The 24,018-nt window shown below is 51.8% G+C and overlaps 1 protein-coding gene and 1 long non-coding RNA gene across 2 annotated transcripts in view; one reads left to right on the forward strand and one right to left on the reverse strand.

The window, feature by feature from the left end:
- The window catches only part of ATP1A2 (ATPase Na+/K+ transporting subunit alpha 2), a 25,270-nt gene extending 15,394 nt beyond the window's left edge, over positions 1-9,876 (reverse strand). Inside the window, exons 1-7 of the mRNA XM_037825589.1 lie at positions 9,741-9,876; positions 5,049-5,153; positions 4,810-4,869; positions 3,253-3,456; positions 2,604-2,717; positions 2,236-2,370; positions 1,440-1,557 (exon numbers count right to left, since the gene is read on the reverse strand). Coding sequence (XP_037681517.1) covers positions 1,440-1,557; positions 2,236-2,370; positions 2,604-2,717; positions 3,253-3,456; positions 4,810-4,869; positions 5,049-5,153; positions 9,741-9,752 — 748 coding nt within the window. The 5' untranslated portion in view covers positions 9,753-9,876. The remainder of the gene's footprint in view (positions 1-1,439; positions 1,558-2,235; positions 2,371-2,603; positions 2,718-3,252; positions 3,457-4,809; positions 4,870-5,048; positions 5,154-9,740) is intronic.
- LOC119526477 lies at positions 9,271-18,883 on the forward strand. Its single transcript, XR_005215187.1, has 4 exons — positions 9,271-9,460; positions 10,691-10,804; positions 17,538-17,633; positions 18,322-18,883. It is a non-coding gene; the product is annotated as an uncharacterized LOC119526477 (long non-coding RNA).
- The last annotated feature ends 5,135 nt before the right edge of the window (positions 18,884-24,018 follow it).

The raw sequence follows: 24,018 nt of genomic DNA on the forward strand, positions 1-24,018 counted from the left end.
AGTTCAAACTGAGGGGATTCAATAAATGAAATCAAAATATCACCTGTAGCCTTTCAGTGCAGTTGGTCTCATATGTGCTATCAGCCAAAAGCATATTATGAATACAAAGAAAGTACTTCTTGTAGATTTTCCACATAATCTTAAGATTTTCTTTCTCAACATCAGGCAAAAATCTCTTAAGAAGCTAGAAAATTATTGGAACTTATGGATACACTAGAGGGGGCTTCTGGGAAGGTAGTATGGCCTAGTGGGAAGGGTGTGGCTGTTGGAGTCAGCAAACCTGGGTCTGAATGCTTGTTTGAATTCTTACCTATAGGAATTTTTAGTAATCTAATGAGATGGTGCTGTCATCCACCTAGACCAGTGCCCGGCACATAGTAGACACTCAACAAATGTTGGTTCCATTCACCAACATTTCTTCTCTTCAAAGCCAATTTCAGAGTAAGACATGGGGATGTTTTACCATGCATTTCTGAATAAGTACCAATCATGGGAAATGAAGAATAAATCTCAGCATCTTAGTACATTGAAATCTTAATGCTTGGTGTTATAATTCCAACTAGGAAAAAAAAGCCCAGAGAAACACAATATAGAGAAGAGGAATGAGCAAAGTGAAGGGAAAGTTGTGGAGTTGGGAAACCAAGCCTCCTTTGCCCACATTCAGAGGCCCATGGTCTAGTGAGGCCTCTTTCTCCCACCGCCTCTGCCCTCCCTCCTTCTCAGTTCAGCCCTGCCTTGGCTCACTGGAATGACCACAGAGACCTTGGGTTTCAGTTGTGCTTTGACACTTGCCATTAAGTGATGGCAGTGCTGGGAGTAATTGGCTTTTGTTTGTCTCTAGAACCAGAACAGGAACTGGACAAGGTCGGCAGCCTGTGTGTAGGGAATAACTTCTTCTGGTGTAGCAAATGCCTAGATGCAGCCTGAAGTACTGTCCAAATGTTCACCTTTTCTGAAAGCTTTCCTGATCCTCCTGCAACCTCAGGCTCTGACCAAGCAAGGGCTGGAAAAGGAAGTAACTACTCCCAGAACCAGGAAGAGTGGAAGATATCCGTCAAACCCAAAGGCTCCTGAGAGTCAAAGTTGGTTTGGAGCATCAGTGTCTGTGTGTGCGTCTGTGTGTCTGTGTGCATGTGTAGAGGGGTCTTGGCCCAATATCTGAAGGCTTCAGAATCCACATAGCCTTCAGATGGACAGAGTGAGGATCTTCCTGTGGAGAGAGAACTTCCCACAGAGTCATGCTTCCTCTTGCTATCTGGAAGAGACCATTTCTGAACTATTTGGGGCTCCAGGACCCCTCAATTTCCTCATCTATGGCAGGGCTATTGCCAAGTAAGTACTACCACAGCAGCCCCCACCCTGACTGGGAATTTAGGATTCAGACTCTTCCCTAGGTTGGTAGTAGTAGTAGGAGCAACCCCAGCAGGCCAGTTTCTCACCTTCAACGCAGTTGGTAGAGAAGAAACAGATATTGCGGGTCTCCAGGGGGTTCTCATGGGTGAATTCGGGGGAGCGGGTCTGGGGCTCTGACTCGCCTGTCAAGGAGGAGTTATCCACCTGAGGAGGAAGGGGATGTGCAGTCATTGACTGGCAGATGCACTCATGCACATTCAGCTGTCTCCTGAGTCCAATCGCATTTTCAATCTCCATGACACAAGGGACAAAATTACACTTGTCCTTGTTGCATACTTATAGCATTACTCAGCTAGTGCCCCTGCTCTGGTTTGGAATGCTGGCTCTTACTGACTCATTATGTGTCCTTGGGCTAGTTTCTTAACCAAAGCCTCCATTTACTCATCTATGAAATGGGAGATGTAACCAGAATCACTGCATTGCACAACTACAGGGGGAGCCACTAACATTGCAGTCTGTGAAAATGGCACCTCTAGGGTTGTCCAGGGCACAATCTGTGTGGCCACATGCAACAGCCCTGTAGCACGATTACATCATTCTTGCATAGTTAAATTAGATAGCATATGTGATATATAGAAAGCATTTGACACACAATTGGTATTCAATGCAGATTGCCACAAAGTGGATGACAAAGAAATACCCCTGGGCACAGAACATTCCTAACACATAACAAGGAGACAATGCATAAGCATCATATGCTGAGGGCATGGGGGACGATGTTTACAATTGGACCTGGGTCTCCCAGCCCTTAAACCTCTAACTCTAGCCTCTATACAGCCAGAGTCTTAGACCAAATCAGTTGTTCTGGCATGTCCTCCTCACCTTACATCCATGAGAAGAGATGATCCGGAGGTCAGCAGGGACACGGTCTCCACCCTTCACCTCCACTAGGTCTCCCACCACCACTTCCTCTGCATTGATCTGAAGCTTCTCACCTTCCCGCACCACGAGCGCTTGCTGTGGGGAGGCCATGGGATCTCATTAAAAGTTCTTCTCTACCCCTGCCTTCCTGTCCTGCTTGGTCTCCCACTTCACCTCCAGCCAAGCAACAAAAGTAAATCCTGGCATGAAGAGCCAGAGACTTTTCTGCTACAAGCTACCATCTCAGAGCACAAGTTGTTGAGAGGGGATGAGCTGGAATCTCCCAGAAAGTGGATGCCCAGTCCAGACCCAACCCTACCATCATCTACCTGAGGCACCATGTTTTTGAAGGAATCCATGATCTTGGAGCTCTTGGCCTCCTGGTAGTAGGAGAAGCAGCCAGTGACGATGACCACAGCTGCAAGCACCACGCCCAGATAGAGCTGGTGAGGAGAAAGAGTTTAAGGGACCTGCCTTCTCCCAACCCCAAAGGAGCAGCTCAGTCTTGGGATGAGCATTCAATGCCATGTGGATGAAAGCCCAGACTTTTCTCTGTGACTGGGGGTGAGAGTGGTAGGGCTAAGTCCTACTCTCCAACCACCCCCATCCTCACTCTAGTTTTCCAACTCCCAGCCTCCTAAGACAGGAAGGGTGGGGAAAGACTTCAGAAGTTCCCAGACCTTGGACTTCTCCAGGGAGTGTGGACCCAGGGATGCAGACAAACCAAACTCACCTAAGTGTGAGGCGAACAATCTCATTCATTAGTAAGCATTATGTGTGTGTATGAGTGTGTGGAGGGGATTGCTTTATATATATTTTTATACCTCACTTGTTTTCAGCCTTGAGCGCAGGGTCTATGGGTTATGACGTGAGGCCTTGCTCCTTGCCCTCTTCCCTCTCATACACACACTGAACTAGGGATTTGGGGTTGGAGGGCAGGGTCACGGACTGATCTGTGGTTCAGGTGAACCAACTCACATTGTCATTGGATGGTTCATCCTCCATGGCAGCCTGGATGCCATAGGCCAGGAAGCAGAGGATGGCCCCAATCCACAGCAGGATGGAGAAGCCTCCAAAAAGCTGGCGACAGAACTTGACCCACTCAGGGGTCGTGGGGGGTGGGGTGAGGGCATTGGGCCCATCCCGAGCCAGGATGTCTTGGGCACGCTGGTTGGTGAGGCCCTGAAGGAGGTAAGGCAAGGTGTGGGAGCACATCGCTGGAACAAACCCAGCCCCTCGCCACTTCCCATCAGCTCCATCACAGGGAAACAAGATCACACCTGGTTGGAAAGGGTGGGAGATGACCAGGAGAGGCCACATAGAGAAGGTGGCTTTTGTGATGGGTCTTGAAGGCCTTGAAGGCTGAGGAGGATTTTGACTGTGGCTCCACCTCTAATTATCACTGGATTGAGACACATTTTGGTTAGGGCCACAGCATCTCCTCTGGAGGCAGCCTGGTTAAGGCTCTCTGAAAAGACACCTCAACTGGTCCTCCCCTTATCTCCCTTCCTTCAGATTCACCCTTTTCCCAAGGATTGGAGAAGAGCCCTGCATCATTGATCGTCAATGCCATACAGTTTGGGCAATCACCTGCGCCTTCCCATAGAAGCCTCACCTGGCCCTATACCCCTAGCCCCAGACCCATTCAAATGCCCCTTGTCTGTTTCCCCATTCCATCCCACACATGATTCTAAAGCTGCACTCACCATATTGCCTTGGAATTCTATGTTTACATTTCATTCAAATAGTAGACTTTGAGCTCCCTGAAGTCAGGAGCCACTTCTTATCTTTGCATCCATTCATTCATTTATTTAAAATATATATATTGAGCTCCTACTACACACCAGGAACTATTGATGGTTCTGGGGATCCAGAGATGGACAAGACCAACAAAATCCTTACCCTTGTGGAGCTTATGTACTAATGAGGTGACACACAATGATCAGATAAACAAATACATACTAATGCCAGATAATAAAAAATATTATTAAGGAAAATAAAGTAAGGTACAGTGTTGGGGCATGGAATTTTAGAAAGGGCAGTAAGGGAAATCTTGTAGGAGGAGGTTAGCATCCACTAAATTTTTGATTAATGATCTTTCTTCAAAAAAGGATGAGCTTGTTAATACAACTATGCTACATACTATTTATGTGACTTCTGGAAGTTACTTTCCCTCTGTGAGTCTTCTTACTTTAATAAATAGATCTAAAGTATCTCACAGAATTGTTGGAAGGATTGGAGAAATGTATGGCAAAATGAGTAGAGGAAAAAGTTCTGAGAAACTCTGGGGCCTGGGTTCTGAAGAGTCCTGGGTTCCAGGGTACACAGGGAAAGAGCCATGGACCAGGATGCAGGGATCTGAGTTACAGTTCTGGCACTGCCATCAACTAGCCATGTGATCGTGGGCAAGACAGTTGGGCCTCAGTTTCCTCATCTGTAAAGGGGGTTGAATTACGGTTTCCAGGCTCCTTCTGCCCTGATACTGTTTGGTTCTGTCAACTCTTTGGTGGCCTCTACAGAAGCTCCTCAACTCACCTTGGACAGGTCCACTTGGTATTTGCGGCCCAGATCATCCAGGGACAGCTTGTGGTCATCCTGGGGAAGGGAGGTCGAGTTACTCTGGGGAGAGAGGCCTGGGAGGGTGGTGTCTAGAATGCACATGAGGGCATGCAGGTGAGGGGCATGGGAGGAGCAGGCACGGGCTTCTCTGAGTCTGAGCAGCTCTCCCAGCATGGGGCTCCTCCTCCAGGGCTCAGCTAGGTGGGCTGTCTCACCATGGTCACTTCCTTCTTCAGCTCGTCCAGCTCCTTCTCTTTCTGCTTCTTCTTGCCGCCCCCATTCTCCGCGGTGGTGGCGGCAGGCGAGTACTCACGGCCAGCCTGAGGGAGGAAGGGACATCCCAGAGAGTCAGGGAGGACAGAGGCAGTGAGGCTGCAGCCTCCATTCCCACCCTACAGCTGGCAAGCCGGGCACTGAGAGTGGGGTCAGTGGATTCAAAGGCAGTGATCATCCCAGGGAAAGAAAGTGGGACTGGAGGATGGAGGGAACCCCAGGTCCTCAGTTTGCAAACTATTTGCTGAGCCATTGGGGCTCTACAAGAGGGGCAGGGCAGGCTGAGGGCTCAGGACTCAGAAACACCACTCTTAGCTGATTTTACTTGGTCTTCTGCTAAGATTTTATTGAAAGGGTCCTGCTGCTAAATACAAAGCAAAACAAACCCAAAGGTTAAAAAACACCATCCTCGGCTCTAGGAGAATTCTGGAAGGGAGTGAGTGGGAGAAGTAGAAACATTTTGTAGGAATGCCTTTGCCCCAGTACCATGGCTACTTTACTTAGAGAAGAATAGAGGCAGTTAGGAAACTGGAGGAGTAAGAGTCTTTGGGGAGCTAGGGGGTTAGACCAGGGAAGTATCCAGAGGAGAACAAGAAGCAGTAGGGAATGGTAGTGAGTGGTGGACATGAATGAGCAGCACTGATTATCTGAGAGTACTTGGAGAGGAGGAGCATATCCTGCAAATGGGAACCCCAGATTGCTGGGAGCCCTGTCCAACCTGCTGGGCAAGCCTGTCCGTTACTGGGCAAAAGCCAACTCACAGGCCGTGGGGCCCCAGAGCACAACTGGGTAAGAAGGCAACTGAGCCTCATTTGTCCAAGAAATAGAAGAAATTGGCTCTGAGAATAAATCTAGACATAAAATGCTTCTGGCTCCTGAGCCCAGGCTTTCCTGGGTCCTCTGGTAAGACCAGATCTTGGTGGGGAGAGAGGGAAAGGAAAGGTATGGGGTGCCTTGGGGCCTCCTTGCTCTCACGATGATGGGTGCATTTCAGAGACGTCACAGCCTCCCCCTTTGCACTGAGGGGAATGGTGTGAATGGCATGTTTGTCTTTCTAGTGTGCTTGCATTCAGAAGCGCTCTCTTTCTTGTTTCTCATGGTTTCTAGGTCTTCTTTTAGTGAACATTTTAACTGTAGCTTCACAAGGCCCTCATTTTTCCTGTCCTCTTCAGGGCCTGTGGTCTCGTCACCACTGCCAGCTTCTAGGGTCTCACAGGGAACTTCTTGGGGTGTGGATAAGTGACTTCTCCTTTCAGAAGGGTGGGGCCTCTTGGGGTGATAGGATAGCCAAGGCATGAAGGTCTGGGGAAGCCATGACCAGCATCCCAGAAAGGCACATTCTCACTCCTGCTTCCTCTCCAGCCCTCTCTCCTCTACCTCCTTCAGGACATAGTAGCCTCATCATGGAGGTGCTGCTCATTTCTGCTCAGTGCCTCAGTTTCTCCATTGGACCCTAAAGGCAGTGCTAGGCTTTCAGGAATTAAGGTGTAAATTTTTTTTCCCATAAAGAGTATATACTTGCATAGCATCTACAACAGAGGAGTTTGCCCCTTCTTGCAGGATAATTTTTTTTTTTTAACTTTGGCCTATCAGAGTCTGGAGCAATCCCAGGAGTGTGACAGCTGCCCTGTTCCTAAGAAGTCAATAAATCCAGCACCTTGAGAGGTTGAGGAAGTCTGAGCAGTGAAATCAGGAACAAGGGTGCAGGGGTTGGAGAGAGACACTTTTGTTCCCTAGATACACTAATGATCTGAAAGGATATGGGCCTTTGGAGGAGGTGTTGCTCAGAAGTGCTCGGCTCAGCAAAGGTGACCGGTAAATCTTGCATTTGTTTCCTTTGGAAGCATCTCTGAATCAAGTATATTTTAGGCTTTCTAAAAGCTGATCATCTTGGGGACACTGAAAGCAGCCCACCAGAAGAAGGGGAGAAGGGTTCATGAATAGCTCTACCTCTTCCTTTCCAGTTGATTTAAGAGGGTCCATTTAATTGAATGGATTGAAATGCTTGGGATCCACTAATTCTCTCCTTGGTAAGTCAGGGCTGAGAAAAAAAATAAAAGCAATGAAGGGATCAGGGGCAGGAGATCAGGCTTTCCCTGAATCTGGCCCTTCAGGAGCTTCAGGGAAAGGAAAAAACTTGGGCATGTATAAGGCTGTGACAGGGGTCAAAGGAGCAGAGCCTAGAGGAATTTCTGTACATTCAAGTGTGAAATAAAGTTCATGAAAATTAGAATGAAATGCATGTTTGTTTTTCTTTTTAAATTGCTGGCCCATGCACGTTTGGCATGCTGGATTGTGGCTAAGCTAAGCAGCTCCACGCAGCTCCCTCTTTCCCCAAGCTCCCACCCGGTTCTTCTAATGGCTCGGAGCTTGAGACATACTGCCCCTTTCCCCTCCTCCTGTCCTGGCAAGAATCTCAAGCTCTGCAGCCAGGAGCCTGCGGAGATTTGGGGCCAGTGGCTGCCCAGGCAAGAAAGAAAGAGAGGAAGCAAGGACCCCCCTTCTCCCTCTGCTCCTCCCTCCCCCATCCACCAGCCCCCCTCTCTGGATCTTGAATGCTGAAGGAGAACAGAGAGTTCTTTTTGAGAAAGCCAGAGGCTGGGACAGAGTGGGGGCAGCTGGAAACCGGCCAACCCAGCCCCCACCTCAGCCTCTCCGTGGCAGCCAGAGAAGGCTGGGCACCCTCCCACCAGAGTCATCCCTTCCCCCAACTCCCATGCTGCCCTTCACGGCCACAGGGTGATGGGTGACAGCTAGGTCTATCCACGAAGTGAGGCTGCAGTGAAAATGGGAGAGGAGGTGAAATGTATCCTAAAAAGGGGATGTGGGTCGGGGTGCTTTCCCTCTTCAGGGATCTCCTGGTAGGTTGGGTTCCAAGCTCTAGGCCCTAAATACCCCCACTTCACTGAACCTCTCAGCCCAGGCAAACCAGATCCACCCTCCCTCTTGCTACTGTTTCACCCCATAGCTACTGGGGCAGGAGTTAAGGGGATTTCAGGGGTTGGTGGAGAAGGACAGACCCCAAGCAGCTGGGGTCTCCTAGAGAAATCAAGGTCAAATTGCTTCCTAAGCAGGATCTCTTGAGTGGGTCCACCTTGCCCTAGGTTGGAGCAAGGCAGAGGGCTACCCCTTCTCCTTCTCTCTCCACTTAGGGTGAAGGGGTGGAAGGCTTGGCAACCCACTCAGGCCTGGTGGCTCCCTTGGCTGGGGACACCTTTTCCCTGGGGAAGCAAGAGATGCCAAGGAGTGGCTGAAGGTGCCAAGACAGAATATCTTCCCACAGTTGTGACCCATTCCTCCTTGGAACCCACACTTCTCCTATAACCCCTAAGGGCTCACAGACCCTCACACACTTACACACAGCCATATCTGTGCTCACGCATGCTTTAAGACTCCGCAAACCTCTTTTGCAAATTTGCCTGCTGAGACACAGACCCAAGTGCTCACCCATGAATATGTGTATAAATTCCAGCCTGTGGAGAACACATGGGTTGTGGAGACACACACACACACACACACACACACACACACACACACTCCATTTCTATTTATAGCTCCCACCCAAGCTCAGGAACCCCGGTGTCCAGGCCCAGAGTTTTCCCAGCTGCTGAACTCAGTGCAATAACACGTCCTTGTCTGACCTCTCCTGGGCCCAGAAACTTCCCTGTGGCTCCCCATAGGCACCCTCTTTCTTTGGAGCCCGCCCACTGCTCACCATGCCCTTTCCCTCCCTGCCCTCCTTTGCCAGCATTCCGCAAAAGGAAAGCAGCCAGACCCAGTATGTAAAGGGACTGGGTCATTTTTCTCCATATGGAAATTTCATTTTCAAGAATTCGAAACCCTCTCCCTGCCTCCCCCACCCCCTACCCCCGTCTCTGATCTGTGGTTGTTAATCTTCCTCTGGCATCCCTGGTGCTGCAGAATGCCATGGCCACAGGCAGGGGTGGATGGGTGGGGGGCAGGGGGCAGGCTTCTCTCACCAGCCTCTGGGAAAGTCCTCAAAGCCCGCGGCCGGGAGCCTGAGGACAATGCCGCCCAGGACATCCGGAGGGGTGCTGGGGCGGGGGCCAGGGCACCCCCGCTCTTCCTGCCCGCACCCCTCCCAGCTGTCCCTGGCACTCAGGGCCCCTGGAGCCGGTGTCCAGAACTGCTTGGTGACTCTGATCTGAGAGCAGGATGCTCCACTGACCCCCCGCCAACCCATCCTCTCTGGCTGGGACACCCAGAGAAATGGATATTTTCAGGGGTAGCGGAGGAAGGCGTGGAGGACTAACAGTACCAAATATCCCTTTGGCTGAGAGGCTGAGAGCGAGGCCAAGAGATGTGGTGACAGAGGAGACTGTCCCGGGACACGGTGGGAAGAGCAGGGGTAGAGATGCAGGGATGGGGTGGAAGGAGAGCTGGAGGGGGTGTGGGGTGGGCCGTGGGGCTGATCGTGGGGGGCAGACAGTGAAGCGGGCGGCACCTGGGCATGTGAGCGCCGTGGGATCTGGGATCCCAACTTCAAACTAGCCCACTCGGCCAGCTTCTCTCTCCTCCTCCCTCCATCTCAACCTTTCTCACCAGCCTCCCTCACCCACCAGAGAGCCCTGTTCTGCCCCACAGAGCAGCCCCTGATCTTTGGGGATACTCACCCCACGGCCCATCTTGGGGCAGAGAGGCTGAGGGGACCACGGCTGAAGAAGTCCCTGGGCAGACCCCCAGCCCACACCAGCCAGTCAGGGACAGCCAGAGACCCCGGCAGACAGACAGAGACAGCCGAAGCAACAGGGTAGCTTTAAATAGGTCCTTCTCCCCCTCTCCTCCCCCTTTCCCTCCTCGGGAAAGAAACGTTTGTTGAAACAGGATCTCTGAGGACTCCTCCCCTCCCGCCCCTTTAGCAACTGGCCACTTGTCCCTCTGAGTGACCCCCCCACAGCTCCCCTCAGCCTCCCCCTGGTCTGTGGCAGCCACACAGAGGTTGGTGAGGAGAGGGGGCGGGAAGTGGGGTGGGAGGCAGCAGGTCTGGGGGTGGGGTGGGGATGGAACATGTCCCTCAGGAACCTGTGGAAGGGGGGTGCTGTCAGCTCAGATCCCCAAGATCTGGGAAGACATGTGGCCGGGCCCATCCTCTTGTTTTTCAGATGGGGAAACTGAGGCCCAGATAGATTAAACAGTTCGAGCTGACAAAACAGAATCTGAATCCAGGACTCCTGAGTCTACGCCCAACCTCTCAGGAGAAGAAACAGAGGCTATTCCTTCTACTGTAGAGGTTGCAGTGACACTAAAGCACAGAAGTTAGTGTTTGAACCCAGGGCTCACCCCTGTAAATGAGGCACCTCAGAGGGGCCCCTTGGGGGGCCCAAAGGTGGTTCAAGAGGCAGCATGTGTCTCGAGTTGAGGGAGAAAAGGTCCCACAAGCCCTCACAGATGTTGTCTTTCCAAGGTCTGAGAGGAGAACCAAGGCTTCTGGGAAGAGGGAGGCAGCTGGGAAGGGGCAGACGGAGGACAGGGGGACAGGACGGAACCAGGAAGGAAGCCCTGGACCCAGCCTAGCAGGCATCCACGGTGACATTGCTGGGTTTTATTTGCCCCTTGTTTACAGAAAGGACATGGCATTCCCTTTGCCACTGTTGAGGCGCTCTGGGCTGAATCTATTCCTGGGGTTGGCGCTGGAATGGAAAGAGGCTACAAAAGAGGAAAATTCTCCTCATAAGAGGTATGTGGAGGTCAATTTCATAACAAACATCATACGTGAACTGGAAACGAGAGCAATGCTTCCTTCTTCCAGTGGGAGCGGAAGGTAAACTTGCAGCACACAGGTTTGAGATTAGACAGAGAAGAGTCTTCTCGGCAGGAAGCACGGGAGGAACTGAAAGAAGCGCCTGAGGAATGGGAAGGGGTCTTGCCCTGGGCTGGAAGGGGCATCTGTAACTTTATACCAGTTAGAACCAGGGATAGAGGAGACGGCCCAGACAGGATCAGCTGGTCTTGGGGCGGTGTGGCTGCCCATTTGATAAAAAAGTGAAAGAGAGGGGCAAAGAGGGGAAAGGGGCAACCAGAAGAGGCAGAGAGAAGGAAATATACTGCCCCTGCTTTTTCCTGGGAGCAGTCAGAGGACAGGTTTCTCCCGGACCGTGTCCTCATTTCTCTGGGCACAGAGACGGGGTGAAGGGAAGGCAGCCAAGTGGGGGTGCAGGCCTTGTGGTCCTGAGCCCAAAGGTAGAAAGGAGGGAAGGAGGGAGGGGGTGGGGTCTTCGGCCCCGAGGGTGTGGTTGGGCTGGGAACTCCCTGCAGGCGGATTATCGGCCAATCCTCCAGCAAATCCATTCTCAGGGCACAGGGATCCAGTCTGAATTCCCCAAATAACTGGCCCCCTCTGGGCCTGCAGTTGGGATTTTCCATTACAGGGATCTGGCAGGTCAAATCCCATTTCTGCCCTGCTTCCTCCTTCTGGGTTTCAGGCAAGAAGGATGGGTGGGATGGGGCAGCTCCTTCCCTCCGGGACTCCTGTATTCACCCTGCATGGGGGTCTGGGGGAGAACAGGTAGTGGGAGGAAACACTGATGGAGAAACAGATACAGGTTCAAGCCCCTGTGGACAGAGAAGAGTGAGAGGGAAGTAGCTGAAGATATGGTAAGAAGGCTTGTGGTTAGACATCAGGAGACTGCCCAGGGAAGAATTCACTAGAAGAGTGGCCCAAAGGCGGCTGGGGCATCCACCACTGGGGCAGCTGAAGGGCATCCTCACCTGGGTCTAGGAATGGATGAGATGATAGCTTGGGATTTAGGCTGCACCTGTTCCTTAGGTTCCTAGGCAAGAATTCCTGAGTTATCTTCTGCCCAGCCCTCTCCAGGAACACAAGGTGAGATAGAAGAGAACATGGCAGCCCCAGAACCTAAGGCATGTAGGTTTCCGACACTGGGCTCTCGCAGTTTTCGTCCCCCTACCCTCAACCCTGCTGGCATCTCCCAGTGCTGCCCAGTCCTTCCAAGGCCCTGGCACTGGTCCCTGTAGCCAGGCTCAACACCGGAAAGGTCTGTGCCCTTCCTCTGCCCAAACAGCCTGGCTGGGGCTCCCTGCCATGCCCTGCACTGGAGCCAGAGCACAGCCCCAAGGGCACTGCTGTTCACACACTGGGGGCCCAGAAAATGAATGTGGACAGGACACCAAGGGTCCATTCTTCACCCATGCATCACTGACCACCCTCCCTGAGGCTCTGGGAGTCTACCTCCTCCTCCTCCTCCTCACTGTGAACCTCAGACTCCAGGACATAGCACTCGGCCCTTCCGGGGTGCCAAGGTGGGGCAGTGCTTCTCTTGACCACAGCCAGTGGTACCAGTGTGGATCAAGGCCTGTGGGGTAGGAGCTGCAAAGGGGAGAGTAAAAAAGGCTTTAAAGAAGGAGGTATAGAGGGCAGGGTAATGGGTTGGGGAGTGGGTCTGAGGGCAAGTCACAGATGAGAAAGAGATCGGCAAAGGGCAGGAGGTTGAGGTGGCTCTGAATCAACTGCTGTTCAGTATGGGAAAATCTGCGTAGGTGTGTTGGGGGGGAGGTGAGAGAGAAAGAGAGAGATCAAGAGAGAGTTGGAGTGAGACTGAGGGATGAATATTTGCACATGTACATACGTGTGCCAGTTAATGACCGAGGGGGACATCACTGTGTGGGACTCGGTGTGGGTATGAGAGGATGACTGTACCAAATGGTAATTCAAAGGAGGAGCACCATTAAAGAGGAGGGGGCAGCACTCATCTCAATGTGTGGCCAATCTATTAAAACTCAGCTATCCGTGTGCCAGCACGTGTCAGTACGCAGGTGTGCGTGAGTGTGTGTGGGGGCCAGCGGGGTGGCTGGTGTGAAGCCGGGTGTGGGTGGATGTGCGAGTCCATGGGAGAATGCGTGTGTGCACGAGGAAGGGGGTGGGGACTCCGCTGAGCTGCAGATGGGCTTTCAAGGTCTCCAAGAAACAGTTTTGTTTCCTAAGTGACTGGCCTCCTGGGGCCTCCAGCCCAGACTTGAAGGTTGTTTCAAGATCATAAAAGAGAGAGAGGGAGGGGGGCGGGAGGGAAGGAAGAGCTGGGAAGCTCCATCATCTCTCCGCCCCTGCCCGTCTCCTCACCCCACTTCTGCACCCGGATTCGGGCCCAGCTCCCCAGGCCTGTTCGCCCCTTCCCTCCCCGGCAGTCTTCCCTCTGGGCAGTCTCTCCTTCCACTCCTTCCAACTCTCCTTTCCCTTCCTCTTCAGGGCCTGTGGTCTTGTCACCACTGCCAGCTTCCAGGGCCTCACAGGGAACTCGTGGGAGTGTGGGTGAGAGATTTCTCCTTTCCTGGGGGGTGTCTCGGGGTGACAGGTTAGAAGGGGGGGCCCTGGGGACGATCTGCGTGGCCGTGACCAGCTCCCCAGAAAGGTGCCCTCCCCCTTCCCCTTCCTCTCCAGTCCTCTCTCCTCCCCACTTCCCTCACATTGTGGTGAACTTGCGGTGGCAAGGGTGGGCTCAGAGCCACACAGTGACTGTCCACGCCCTGCTGCTGCCTCAGTTTCTCCACTGGACCTCGGGCACCATGCTGGATTTTTTCTCTATCTCTGCCTTGGCATCCACTCCTTTGTTTTCTTTCCGGTCTTCCTTTCCAGTCTATCTAAAATAGATTCTGAAAATCTCTTCCTCTGTCTCTTCTTAAGTCTATCATCTTTAATCTTTCCCTCAGATTATTTTTATTACCCTTTTTATTTTTAAAACCACATTATGAAGAATTCAGAACATAGAGAAGAGGAAAAAAGCACCCAGAATTTTCCTCAACCTCTCTGCCTCTGCTGCATCCCCACTTCTTGACCTCCTTACTTCTTCTCTCTGGGTTTGGATGGTGCCGCGTTTCTGTTTCCTACCTAGACACACAGGTAGAAGTCCGCGGGAGCAAAAGGGGACCTGTGTCAACCCCTGCTCCTTGAGCCCGACGACCCAGGCTGCTCTGTGTGTCTGTTTTCTCACCTGACCCTGCCCGAGGTCCCCACCGTGGTCTAATGAGAGTTGTCTGCAAGTCTGGTCAGCAGAGATTAGTCCTAGTTGGGCCACTAACCACCTGTGTGTCTTTGGACAAGAGGCTTCCCTGCTCTGGTCTTAGCTTCTTTATCTAAGAAACAAGGAGCAGGACCAGAAAATCTCTGAGGTCCTTTTCTAGCTCTGAGAACCACCATTTGGACACTTGGCTTCAGAAGGAGATCCGCAGGGGTAGGTACTCCTATTTTGTTTATTAGCATGGGGGTAGGTGCTTCAGCTTTGTCTATTGGTATGATCCTAGAAATGGGCCCGAACCCTTTAACTCTTGGCATAGAAGAAAGGAAAGATTCAGGGTTTGGGCAAAGACTGAAAGATAGGGCAGGGTTGGGACTCTTCTGGGGAGAAAGGCAGGGGAAACCTTGCACAGCTAATACCAGATGGGTCTGTTTGGGCTATGGGGAAGATGGGGTTAATGGGCTTGCTGAGTGTGGGGAGCAGGGGTCACAGCTGGGCCCTCCAGGGTTCCTGTTTGCCTTTGATCCCAGCTGGGCAGGGAGGGAGCAGCCCCCACCAGCCCCCTGAGGCAGGTTTGCTTTGGCGGGAGATCTGACCCAGCCACTGGCCCTGATCACCCCACCGCTCTGCTCCCCCTATCCAGAGGCAGCCTGGCTGGGCCCCCAGCGTCCTCCTTCCTACTCCCTTCTTCTCTTACCGGGCCCCCTCCACTTGGTCAGGACACAGCTCTGTTTGTCTGCCTGTCCCCTTTAGCGTTTTGGCCACTCAGCTAGGACAGGACGCCATGCAGACATCTGGCACACAGGGCCACAGCCTCGCTCCCACACAATGGGCTATCCTTGGGACTTCAGGGAGCTCGGCCTGCTCTGTGCCTCAGTTTCTCTGCAAGTCCAAGATCCTTTCACTCTCGGGCTCCTATCTGGATGTTCTTAGCACTGCCTCCTTGGGGAGCGTGGGCACCCTGCTGGTTTGACTCAATCAACAGTGCTTGCTCATTTTCATGGTGACACATCATTCAGACGTTCGACCAGCATTTGTAGAGAGCTTAGCATGTTCTATGAGAGGTGCTGGAGAGACAGTTACAACCAAGGCAAATCAGGTTCCCACCCTCACGTTGGCTCGTGTTCCTTTTGCTCAGAATCTCATGCCATTTAGTCACCAATCTGTCTATTCCTTGACCCTGTCTCTCCAGGGAGAGCTCAAAGCCCTTGGGGACTCCTACCCCATTTTCCTGAGCTGCCCCCACTTCCTGACCTCCATTCTTGCTAAGCGACATTGGAAGGGCCCAGACTCTGCCTGCCACCTGCGCAATTCCCTCATCACACTGATGTGGGAGCCAAGGCTGGGCCGTGGTGCACTGGAAATGGCTCTGGGCTGGACTGGAGGGCAGAGGCTGGTGATAGAGTCCCTTTACCTCTCATCAGTAAAGTGAGGGGGTTGGACTAGCTAGCGGTTCTCATCCCTACCTGCACATTAACATCCCATGCCTGGGCCTCACCTCCAGGGATCATGTTTTAATTGGTTTGAGGTGGGGCCCAGGCATCAGTATTTATTTTGTAAAAGCTTCCCAGCCAATTTAATGGGCAGGCACAGTTGCAAACCCCTGAGCTAGAGGGTCTCTAAGATCTTTTACTCATCACAGTTACCAGCTAATGAGGCACCACATGCAACGTTTTAACACTTTGCAAGTGTCACTTCATTCAATCCTCTTAACAACTCTACTTTACAGATGGGGAAACTGAGTCACAAAGAACCTAAGGAATTTACCAGGTAGAGGCGCTGGGATTCAAATCTAGGCAGTTTGATTCCAGAGCCTGCGTGCTTCTCTTCTGTGCTGTAAGGATATCAAGAAAGATCCACTCTGGGTCTTTCTCTCCAGGAGCACATGTGCAGCAATCACCAGGTTGCAATGGTGAAAGTGACAAGTGGCCCAGGAGATGAAGGGGAAGGAAAAATGCCCTCACTGAGCATTGGCCTTGAGCCAAGCACTGCTGGCTGTTTGTTGCACCCCAGTACACTTTGGAGTTCAGAAAACAGGAGGTGGTTCTCAACTGGAAGAGGCAGGCAGGACTTCACGCAGCATGTGGCATTCGGGGTGGGCCTTGGCAGATAGGTAGGATCTGGCTTGGAGAGACAAAGGAGAGCACATTCCAGTTAGAGGAAACTGTGAGCAAAGAGAGCTGGAGCATCCGGTGCACAAAGAGGAAAATGGGAGCCAGCACCGGAAATGGATGCTGGCACCATTTCACGGAGGGCCTTGAATGCCAGACTGAACGCTATTCTAAATGCTAGCATTTCCTAAAAGGTTCTGATGATAAGTGTCACCAGGATGCTTGTTAAAAATACAAAATAGCAGGCATGTCTCTTAGGAACTGGTTCACGAGGGCTGTGGTGGAGACTGGGAATCTGCATTTTTACCATCCAGCAAGCTTGAGAAACACCACCATAAGCAATATGGATCCATTTAAAGTTTTTGAGCAGGGGAGTGAGCTTATTAAAATGGTGCCCTAGGGAGGCTCATTTGACTGCAGGGGTTGTGTACAAGGTCTTGGGGTGTTGGGCTAGAAGGAAGAGATAGGTAGGAGGCTGCGGCAATAATTTGGCCAAGAGGTGGTGAAGGTTGGAAGCAAGACAGTGGCAATGGCAGTGAGGAGAAGGAGACAGATGAGAAAGATCCTTGCGAGGTAGAATTTCAGGAGCTGGCAACTGAGGAGATGTGGGGATGCAGGAAAAGAACGAGTTAGAGATGGGAGAATGGTGGTGCCAAGTTAACTAAAATAAGAGTATGGAAGAAAGGAGCTTGTTTGGGAGGGAAGTCACAAGTTGGTGTTGAGCATATTGCATTTGAAGTGCTACTGGCAGGGCTTCCAGGTGAAGACATTGGGTGGGGGTTGGAAAATGGGAGACTGGAGCTTGTGAGAGAAGATGGGCTGGGGAAGTCACCTGCATAGAGGAGGGTGAAGGAGACCACCAAGGAGGAGAAGTGAGAGGGACAAAGGGCCAAGGGCCTTGGATAGAACCTTGGGTAGCCTCTCCACTGGGGGAGAGGAAAAGAAGCTGGGTGATGGGGAAGTAGACAAGCCAGAGAGATGGGAAAACTGGGCCAAGTAAAGGGGCCTGGAAGCCGCGGGAGGAAAAAATTTTTAAAGGCACAAGAAACTAACAGTTTCAGATGCTGCAGAGAGGCCAAGGGGAAATGAAAATTGACCTTTAAGCCACTTTTATTTGTCATTTCAGAGATCACTCCTGTAACTTTTAAGAAAACTGTTTCATGGAGGGTTGAATTGGAAATAAGATGAGAAGGGTTAAGGAGTGTGTGGTGAGGAAACCAAGGCAGGAGTACAGTTTATCCTTTTTCAAGAGGAGTGTAGGAAATGGAAGGAGAAAGAAGACAGTGGGTAACTCCTCTCTCACCCTGCATCTCCTCTCCCTTTGTCACAGGTCTCTGCCCATGTGCCCCAGCTTTGATCATAGCGAAGTATGGCGATACAAACTTTCTCATTTAATCTTCATGTCAGTCATCAAAAAGAAAATGAGGTTGGTACTATCATAATTCCCATTTTACAAGAAACTGAGGCTAGAGACAGTCAGGAGCAGGAGCCAGGCCACAGAGCTGGTAAATGGAGGTCTGTCTGAAGCCAAAGCTATGCTGTTTTGTTTTGGAATCCCAGCCCCAAATGTTTGACTTAGTCAGAACCAGGAAGCTTCCATTTTATTTCTTCTGCCTGAGCTCCTGATTGGTACCCTCCCTCACATCCTAATTTTTAGGTTTGTTCCATCCAGTCCCCTCTTCCCTGAGATCTCCAGTTCAGGCGCTGGGATGCTCGATGCCGAGGGCTTCTCTGAAGACCTGGAGTGGGCATCCCTGCTCGCCTGGGCTCCCCAACACTCTCCTGCCCACGGGGTGTACCCCCACACCTTGTCATTTCCCCAGCCATGAGTTCCTTCCCTACGTGATAATTTATATTACATGGATGCAACATGACAACATGGTTAAGAATCTGTGCCATGGGGTCCGAAGGCCTGGGTTTGAAATCCTACATCTACCATTAATTGGATGAATTTTTTAGCTCCCCTGACCTTCAGTTTCCTTAATGTCTCTAGTTTGAAGAGTTATTTTGAGAATAAAAGTGCTTAATGAATGTTAGCTATTATTTTCTGTCCTTTTTTCCAATGTCCTGGCCTTGGGACTGCAATGTCTTTGCCCGCTGTACATGATCTCCAGCACCCTCCCCACCACAGAAGACAGACCTCAGCCCTTCCTAAGCTGCCCAGAAGGCCAGACTCTAAAGGAGGAGAAGTTTCCACTAGCTATGGATGGAAGTGACCAGAATAAGATGGATTCCAGAGGGGAATAACAGTGTCCGCTATGGAGGAAATGCAGCCACCAGAAAGAGAGGAGCTAGAGGACGCTTTTTTCACTCACTCACCCTCATTCACTCTTGCTCACTCACTCACCTGGCAAATACCTGTTGGCCTTCCACCCCTTGCCAGGCACTGTGCTAGGCAAGGGGGCAGAGCAAAAAGGAGTTAACAGTGGCCTTGTGATGCTCCCAGCCAAGATGGAGCAGCAGATACAAACAAGCCCTGTAATTACAATACAGAGTGGGAAACGCCACCAAAGGGCGGAGGGCAGGGTGCTGTGGGGGCAGGGGAGGGTCACGTTAGCATCGGGCCTCTGTGCTCACACGCTCTCCCATGGCGAGTGCATTCACCCCCACTTGTTCCATCTGTTTCTTTGTTTTTGTAGTTCTTATTTCTGCCTTTGTTTTTCCTTCACTTTCCTAATTGAGAGTCTTTGGAAAAATCCGACCCTTGTTTCAGTTGGACTAAGGGAAAGGAGAATCGTCCACTCTTTAGCCAGAATAGCCTGAGGGGCCAGATTCCTGGAGAGTGCAGGTGCGGACAAGTGGACCATGCAGGGGCTGTCGATGGCCGTCGGGAGAGAGCCTGCTGTGCTGGGGCAGGAAGAGGTGAAGACTCAGGAGGAACCGAGCTTGGCTTCCAGGGCTGAGGTGGTTGCGTGCTCCCCACCCGCTCTCCCTCCCAGAGCTCTCCCTCACGCCCCCCTGTCCTCTGTTCCCAACGGAGGGGAGAGTCAAGACCCCCTCCCACCTTGGTTCCATTCCTCTTTCCCCACGCAGGGCACTTTGAAGGGCTGGGACCCTCGAGTTAGAAGTGAGTCTTCCATATCATTTGCAGCAGAGGGCTCTGTGTGTGTGTGCGCGCGTGTGTGTAAGTGTGCCCAACCATCGAACAGGTTCAGCCCTAGGCCTCCAAGGCAGATTCAGTATGTGGGGCTTTTCCACAAAGCTCCTCTCGTTTCATCTTCCCCCGTTGCACCACACACACACACACACACACACACACACACGTACAACCTCCTCATTGTTTCCTCTTTTCCTAGGCCCCCAGCACTGCATTCATTCAACAAATATTTTCTGGAAACCCACTATGTGCCAGGAGCTGGAGATACATTAGTTATTTCATAAGACTGCACAGACACCAGTTGTGTGCATATGTGTGTGGGTGGCTGCATGTGTGAGTAACTGTGGGCAGAGAAGGAAGAGGCAGAAAAACGCTACGAGCTTAAGTTCAGGGGTCAAACAGCTCAGATTTTGAATGCAGGTGCCACCACTTGCTAGCTGTATGGCCCTGGGTAGGTTATATAACCATCTGTGCCCCTGTTTCCTCTTCTGTAAAATAGAGATAATAATAGTACTTACCTCATGGGGTTGCTGTGAAGATGGAGTGAGCCCGTGCCGAGAGCTAAGAACAGTGCCTAGCGTAGGGTAGGTGTTCAGTAGTATTAGCAATTAACATCGCTTCCTTCTCATTCCCCTCACTCAGAGCTGGGTGTAGACAAACCTGTAAATGACCCGGCCCCCAAATCTGTCTCTTGCTCAACCTCAGTGACTCAGAGGCAGCCACCTGGTGCTAACTGCCTCCTGTTCCCTGCAGCTCATCCACAACACTCAACCCAACCAAACTGCTGCCATCTTCTGCGCTCGACTGATCCCTGCACCCCAGGCCACTCTGGCTGGGGGAGAAGTGATATCACACTGTGTGGGTTGCCTCGGCCCTGTGCCACCCTCCAGATGTGTGTTTGCACCACCAGCTCCCTCTTGCCTGGCTGGGAATGGAGGAGAGGGATGGGGGAGCAACTGCGGTGGAGCCCAGCACCCAGCCTTATGGGACTGGGGATTGGGGAACTTGTCCAGGGAAAGAGGATGAGGGGATTCCTGATCAGAGGGATCTGTCCCTGGCATTCCAGAGTGGGTGGCAGCTGGCACAAATCCTGGGCATAGAAATGGTAGGGCCTCTTCAGGGATCAGGGCCAGGCCGTGACAAGGCTGGTAGCGGCACCAGGGTCCCCTGTTCTTGAATGGCTGTGCAGTCCCCTTGGCGTGGGTTTTGTGAGCTGGGGCAGGAGTGTGGGCTCAGTCAGGGCAAGAAGTGGGTTCAGGGAGTAGCTACACACACAGAGAGTCTACCAGGGAGGAAGGAGGGAGATGAAATGGGAAGGTGTCTGTGTGTGTGAGAGAAGGAAGGATGGCTTTGCGGTTCTGTGAGTGTGTTTAGTATGCACGACAGCTGTGTGTTTATCTTCGTGTGTGCCTAGGTCCCCAGGTATGCACCTCTGCTTCGGTGCTGAACTCATAGTCAGAGTGAGGGCTGGTTTTGGGCTCTACTTCTGTCTCTGTGTCTTTGTCTGATCATCTCAGCCATGCAGCTGAGAACATTCTCCCTTTTGGGAGGGTGGGAAAATATAGCTCATCAGGGCAGTACAGGTCAAGGCTTTATAAACACACAAACTAAAGGGCATTCTCGTGCGTGATCCTTAGCTCCCCACGAAGCTGGGATTTATACCCATTGGAAAGAGAGAGCTAAGTGCTATGTGTGGGCTTGTGCCATTTCTATACTTCTGTCTGGTAGTACTTGTGCTTGTTTATTTGATGGATTTGTCACACTGTCCCCAGGGCAGCACCTGCCTCTGCAGCTCAGTGTGTACATGTGTGTGCTGTGTCCATGTTTAACTTAGTTTCCAGTGATGTTTGTCTTTGAAAACAGGAACAGAAGTTAGAGGCAGACGCTCTACAGACAATCCTAGGTTCAAATCCAAGTTTGGACAATAACTAGTCCATTAATGTAGGACAAATTCCTTAACTTCTCAGGGGATAATAACAGCACTAACCTCACAAGGTTCTGGTAAGGATTAAATGAGGTCACGTTACACACCTGGCACAGGTCAGAATACGTCAAGGGCCTTATCTTTGGATGTGCCCCTCTCTCTGACAGCTGTGTTTCCATGGTGACAACTGTAACTGTGATATCTCAGCCAGATTAACTGCTTTTGGGCAGAGCATTGGTCTTAATTATCTTTAGTGAAAGTCACACCCAAAAGTCATGCCACCTCAGCGCCACCTCATTGCCACTTCAGTGCCTTGTACACACATGATCTAAAATGAATTAAATAAACATGTGAAACACAGGGCAGGCATCTGATGCATGTGCACACCTGGCAGTACACGGAGGGCAGCTGGGCAGCTAGTGACGGCACAGTGACAGCCCAGCACAGCCACCGTCGGGGCCTGCGGTTGCTGCTGCACATCCCACCCCTTGACTTCCTGCAAGCCCGGGCCCCTGCCTCCGTCATGGCTCAGTCTGGCCTGAGACTCGCTGAAGGCTTCCTTCCTCCTTTCTCTGCTCACCCCACTGCAGGGCACCCACCTGGGTGCTGGGTAAGCCTGTGGAGTATTTTTAGGGGTGAGAGGAGTGGGTCCAGGGTGGCTCTCATGCTTACACCATGTATTCCTCCTTTGCATGTGCGGGTGTTGTGTATGTATGTTTGCATCACTCCGTTGGAGTGTGTGTGTGTGACGTCTTTCTGTGCAAAGCCCCTCTCCCGTACAGTCTGGGTGTGTGTGACTTGCCTCGTGCCTGGCGTTTGCTCTCCTCCCCCCAGATTTCCCAGTTACATAAACGTCTGACTGGTGAGTCAGGCCTGGGCTATGGGCTCCCCCTGCTGGCAGCCTCTGGAACCCTCAGTCTGGGGAGGGGCAATAGAAGAAGCTGTGGTTCTCCCAGAGTTTCCTGTCTGTCCCAACCCAAGCCGTAGGGTGAGGGATGGTCCCTCAGCTCCCTGGGTATCCCCTCTCATAACAGTCAGGCTAGAGCTTGGTTATTACTTGTTCATGGCATGTTTCCCTGGCACAGGGCAAGGGACCATGCTGGCCTAGTTTGCCATGGCTTCTCCAGTGCCCAGCACAAGGCCTGGAGTCATCAGTATTTGTCGAATGAATGGGTTTATAGGGTGGAGAGGCTCGGGATGAGAGACAGTAGGGTGAGGTGGAAAGAGATGGGGCTTTGGAGACAGGCAGGCCTGGGTTCTAGTCATACCTTGGCCACCTACAAGCTGTGTGGCTTTGGGCAAGCTACTTAGCCCCTCTGAACCTCAGGTTTCTCATCTGTTAAATGACCCCATCTTGCACAATTCCCTGTAAAGGCAAGAAAGAATATCTAAAAGGGCCTTATTGTGTATGCATTTCATAAATGGCAGCTATTATTATTACTGTGACTGGCAATATCTCTCATCCTTCAAAGCATCAGGAAGGCATTAAATCCACCCCACCCCCAAAAAAGAGAGGATGGTTTTCCTAAAAAAGGCTTCCCTATGACTTTCATTTTTCACATAGCTCAGTCTGGTCTGCAGATGGATTTAAATGAAATGGGTCTGGAGAAACCAGGCTGTGAATATGTCAAGTGGAAATAAACAGGTACTCTTCTGCCCTGTTCCTGGCCCTTCCTGCAAGTACTGGGAAGGGAGGGCTGGACCTCCGATTTCCTTTCCCAGCCTGCAGCATTGCACCTCAGAGCTTCTCCATGCTCTCCAAGGGCTCCTGAATGTGGCTACAAGAGGCAACTCCAGATCACCTGCTCTGAGCCAGGCACTGTGCCAAGCTCGGAATAGAAGGTTGAGGAAGGTCTCCTCTGGCCTGTGCACCTCCCCTCTCTGGGCCTGCTTCCTCCTCTGTCAAAGAGGGACGGGTGGAGGGTTGGGGGTGCTAGAAGAGATCACCCTTCCATCCACCTGTCACTTTGACAGCTTTAGCCTTCCAAACCTTGCTCTCCCTTCCCATCATTCTGGCCCCACACTTCCTGCCTCTCTCCCTTCTCCACAGTCGAGGAGACAGAGCCTCAGAGCCTCCTCCATTCTGCCACCTCCAGAACAGGCCCCACCCTTCCCAATACAGGGCGAAGTTCATCTCTCTTCACCTGAAAAAGAGACTCCTTCACCTAAACCCCAGGCTTGTCCTCTCCTTAGGTCTAAACTAAACCTCTTAGGAAGCAGTTTAAATATAATTTAAAAACCAAAAACCTATCTCCTATTTCACGTTGCTCTAAGGCAAGCCCTTCATGTGTATTATTCATCACAACCCTTTAGTGGATGTCATCAACTTTGATTCACAGAGGAGAAAACTGAGGTTAAATGAGGTTAAGCAACTTGACCAGAATCACCCAACCAAGAAGTGACGGTGCCTAGCCGACCCACGCTCCTAACCCACTGTCCTCTGGTTCTGCTCCCTGACGGAGTGGCAAACAGGTTTCCCTTGACCTTCGGGAACCCTGACTGCGCCCTTTAGCCCAGACCCTCTACCTTCCGTAACTCCTGGGTCCTGCCCACTGCCAATCTGCAGGGTTTGCAGCGAGGCCTAGCAGCCCAGAGCAAATAGCTGAATTCTAAATACGTGGCCACAGTCACCTCACCGCCCCCATGATGCCTGCACCCAACTCTCAGGGAAAGGCGAGCAGGTGCGGGGTGGGGGTGCACTGCGTGCGCTGGTGGGTGGGGATTTGCCTGAGCCGAGGTTCCGCCAACTCCTCGGGGTGGCAGCGGGAGCCGGGAACTGGGCGGGGCGGG

The sequence above is a fragment of the Choloepus didactylus genome, chromosome 2 (assembly GCF_015220235.1).
Source record: "Choloepus didactylus isolate mChoDid1 chromosome 2, mChoDid1.pri, whole genome shotgun sequence".
NCBI classification, from domain to species: domain Eukaryota; kingdom Metazoa; phylum Chordata; class Mammalia; order Pilosa; family Megalonychidae; genus Choloepus; species Choloepus didactylus.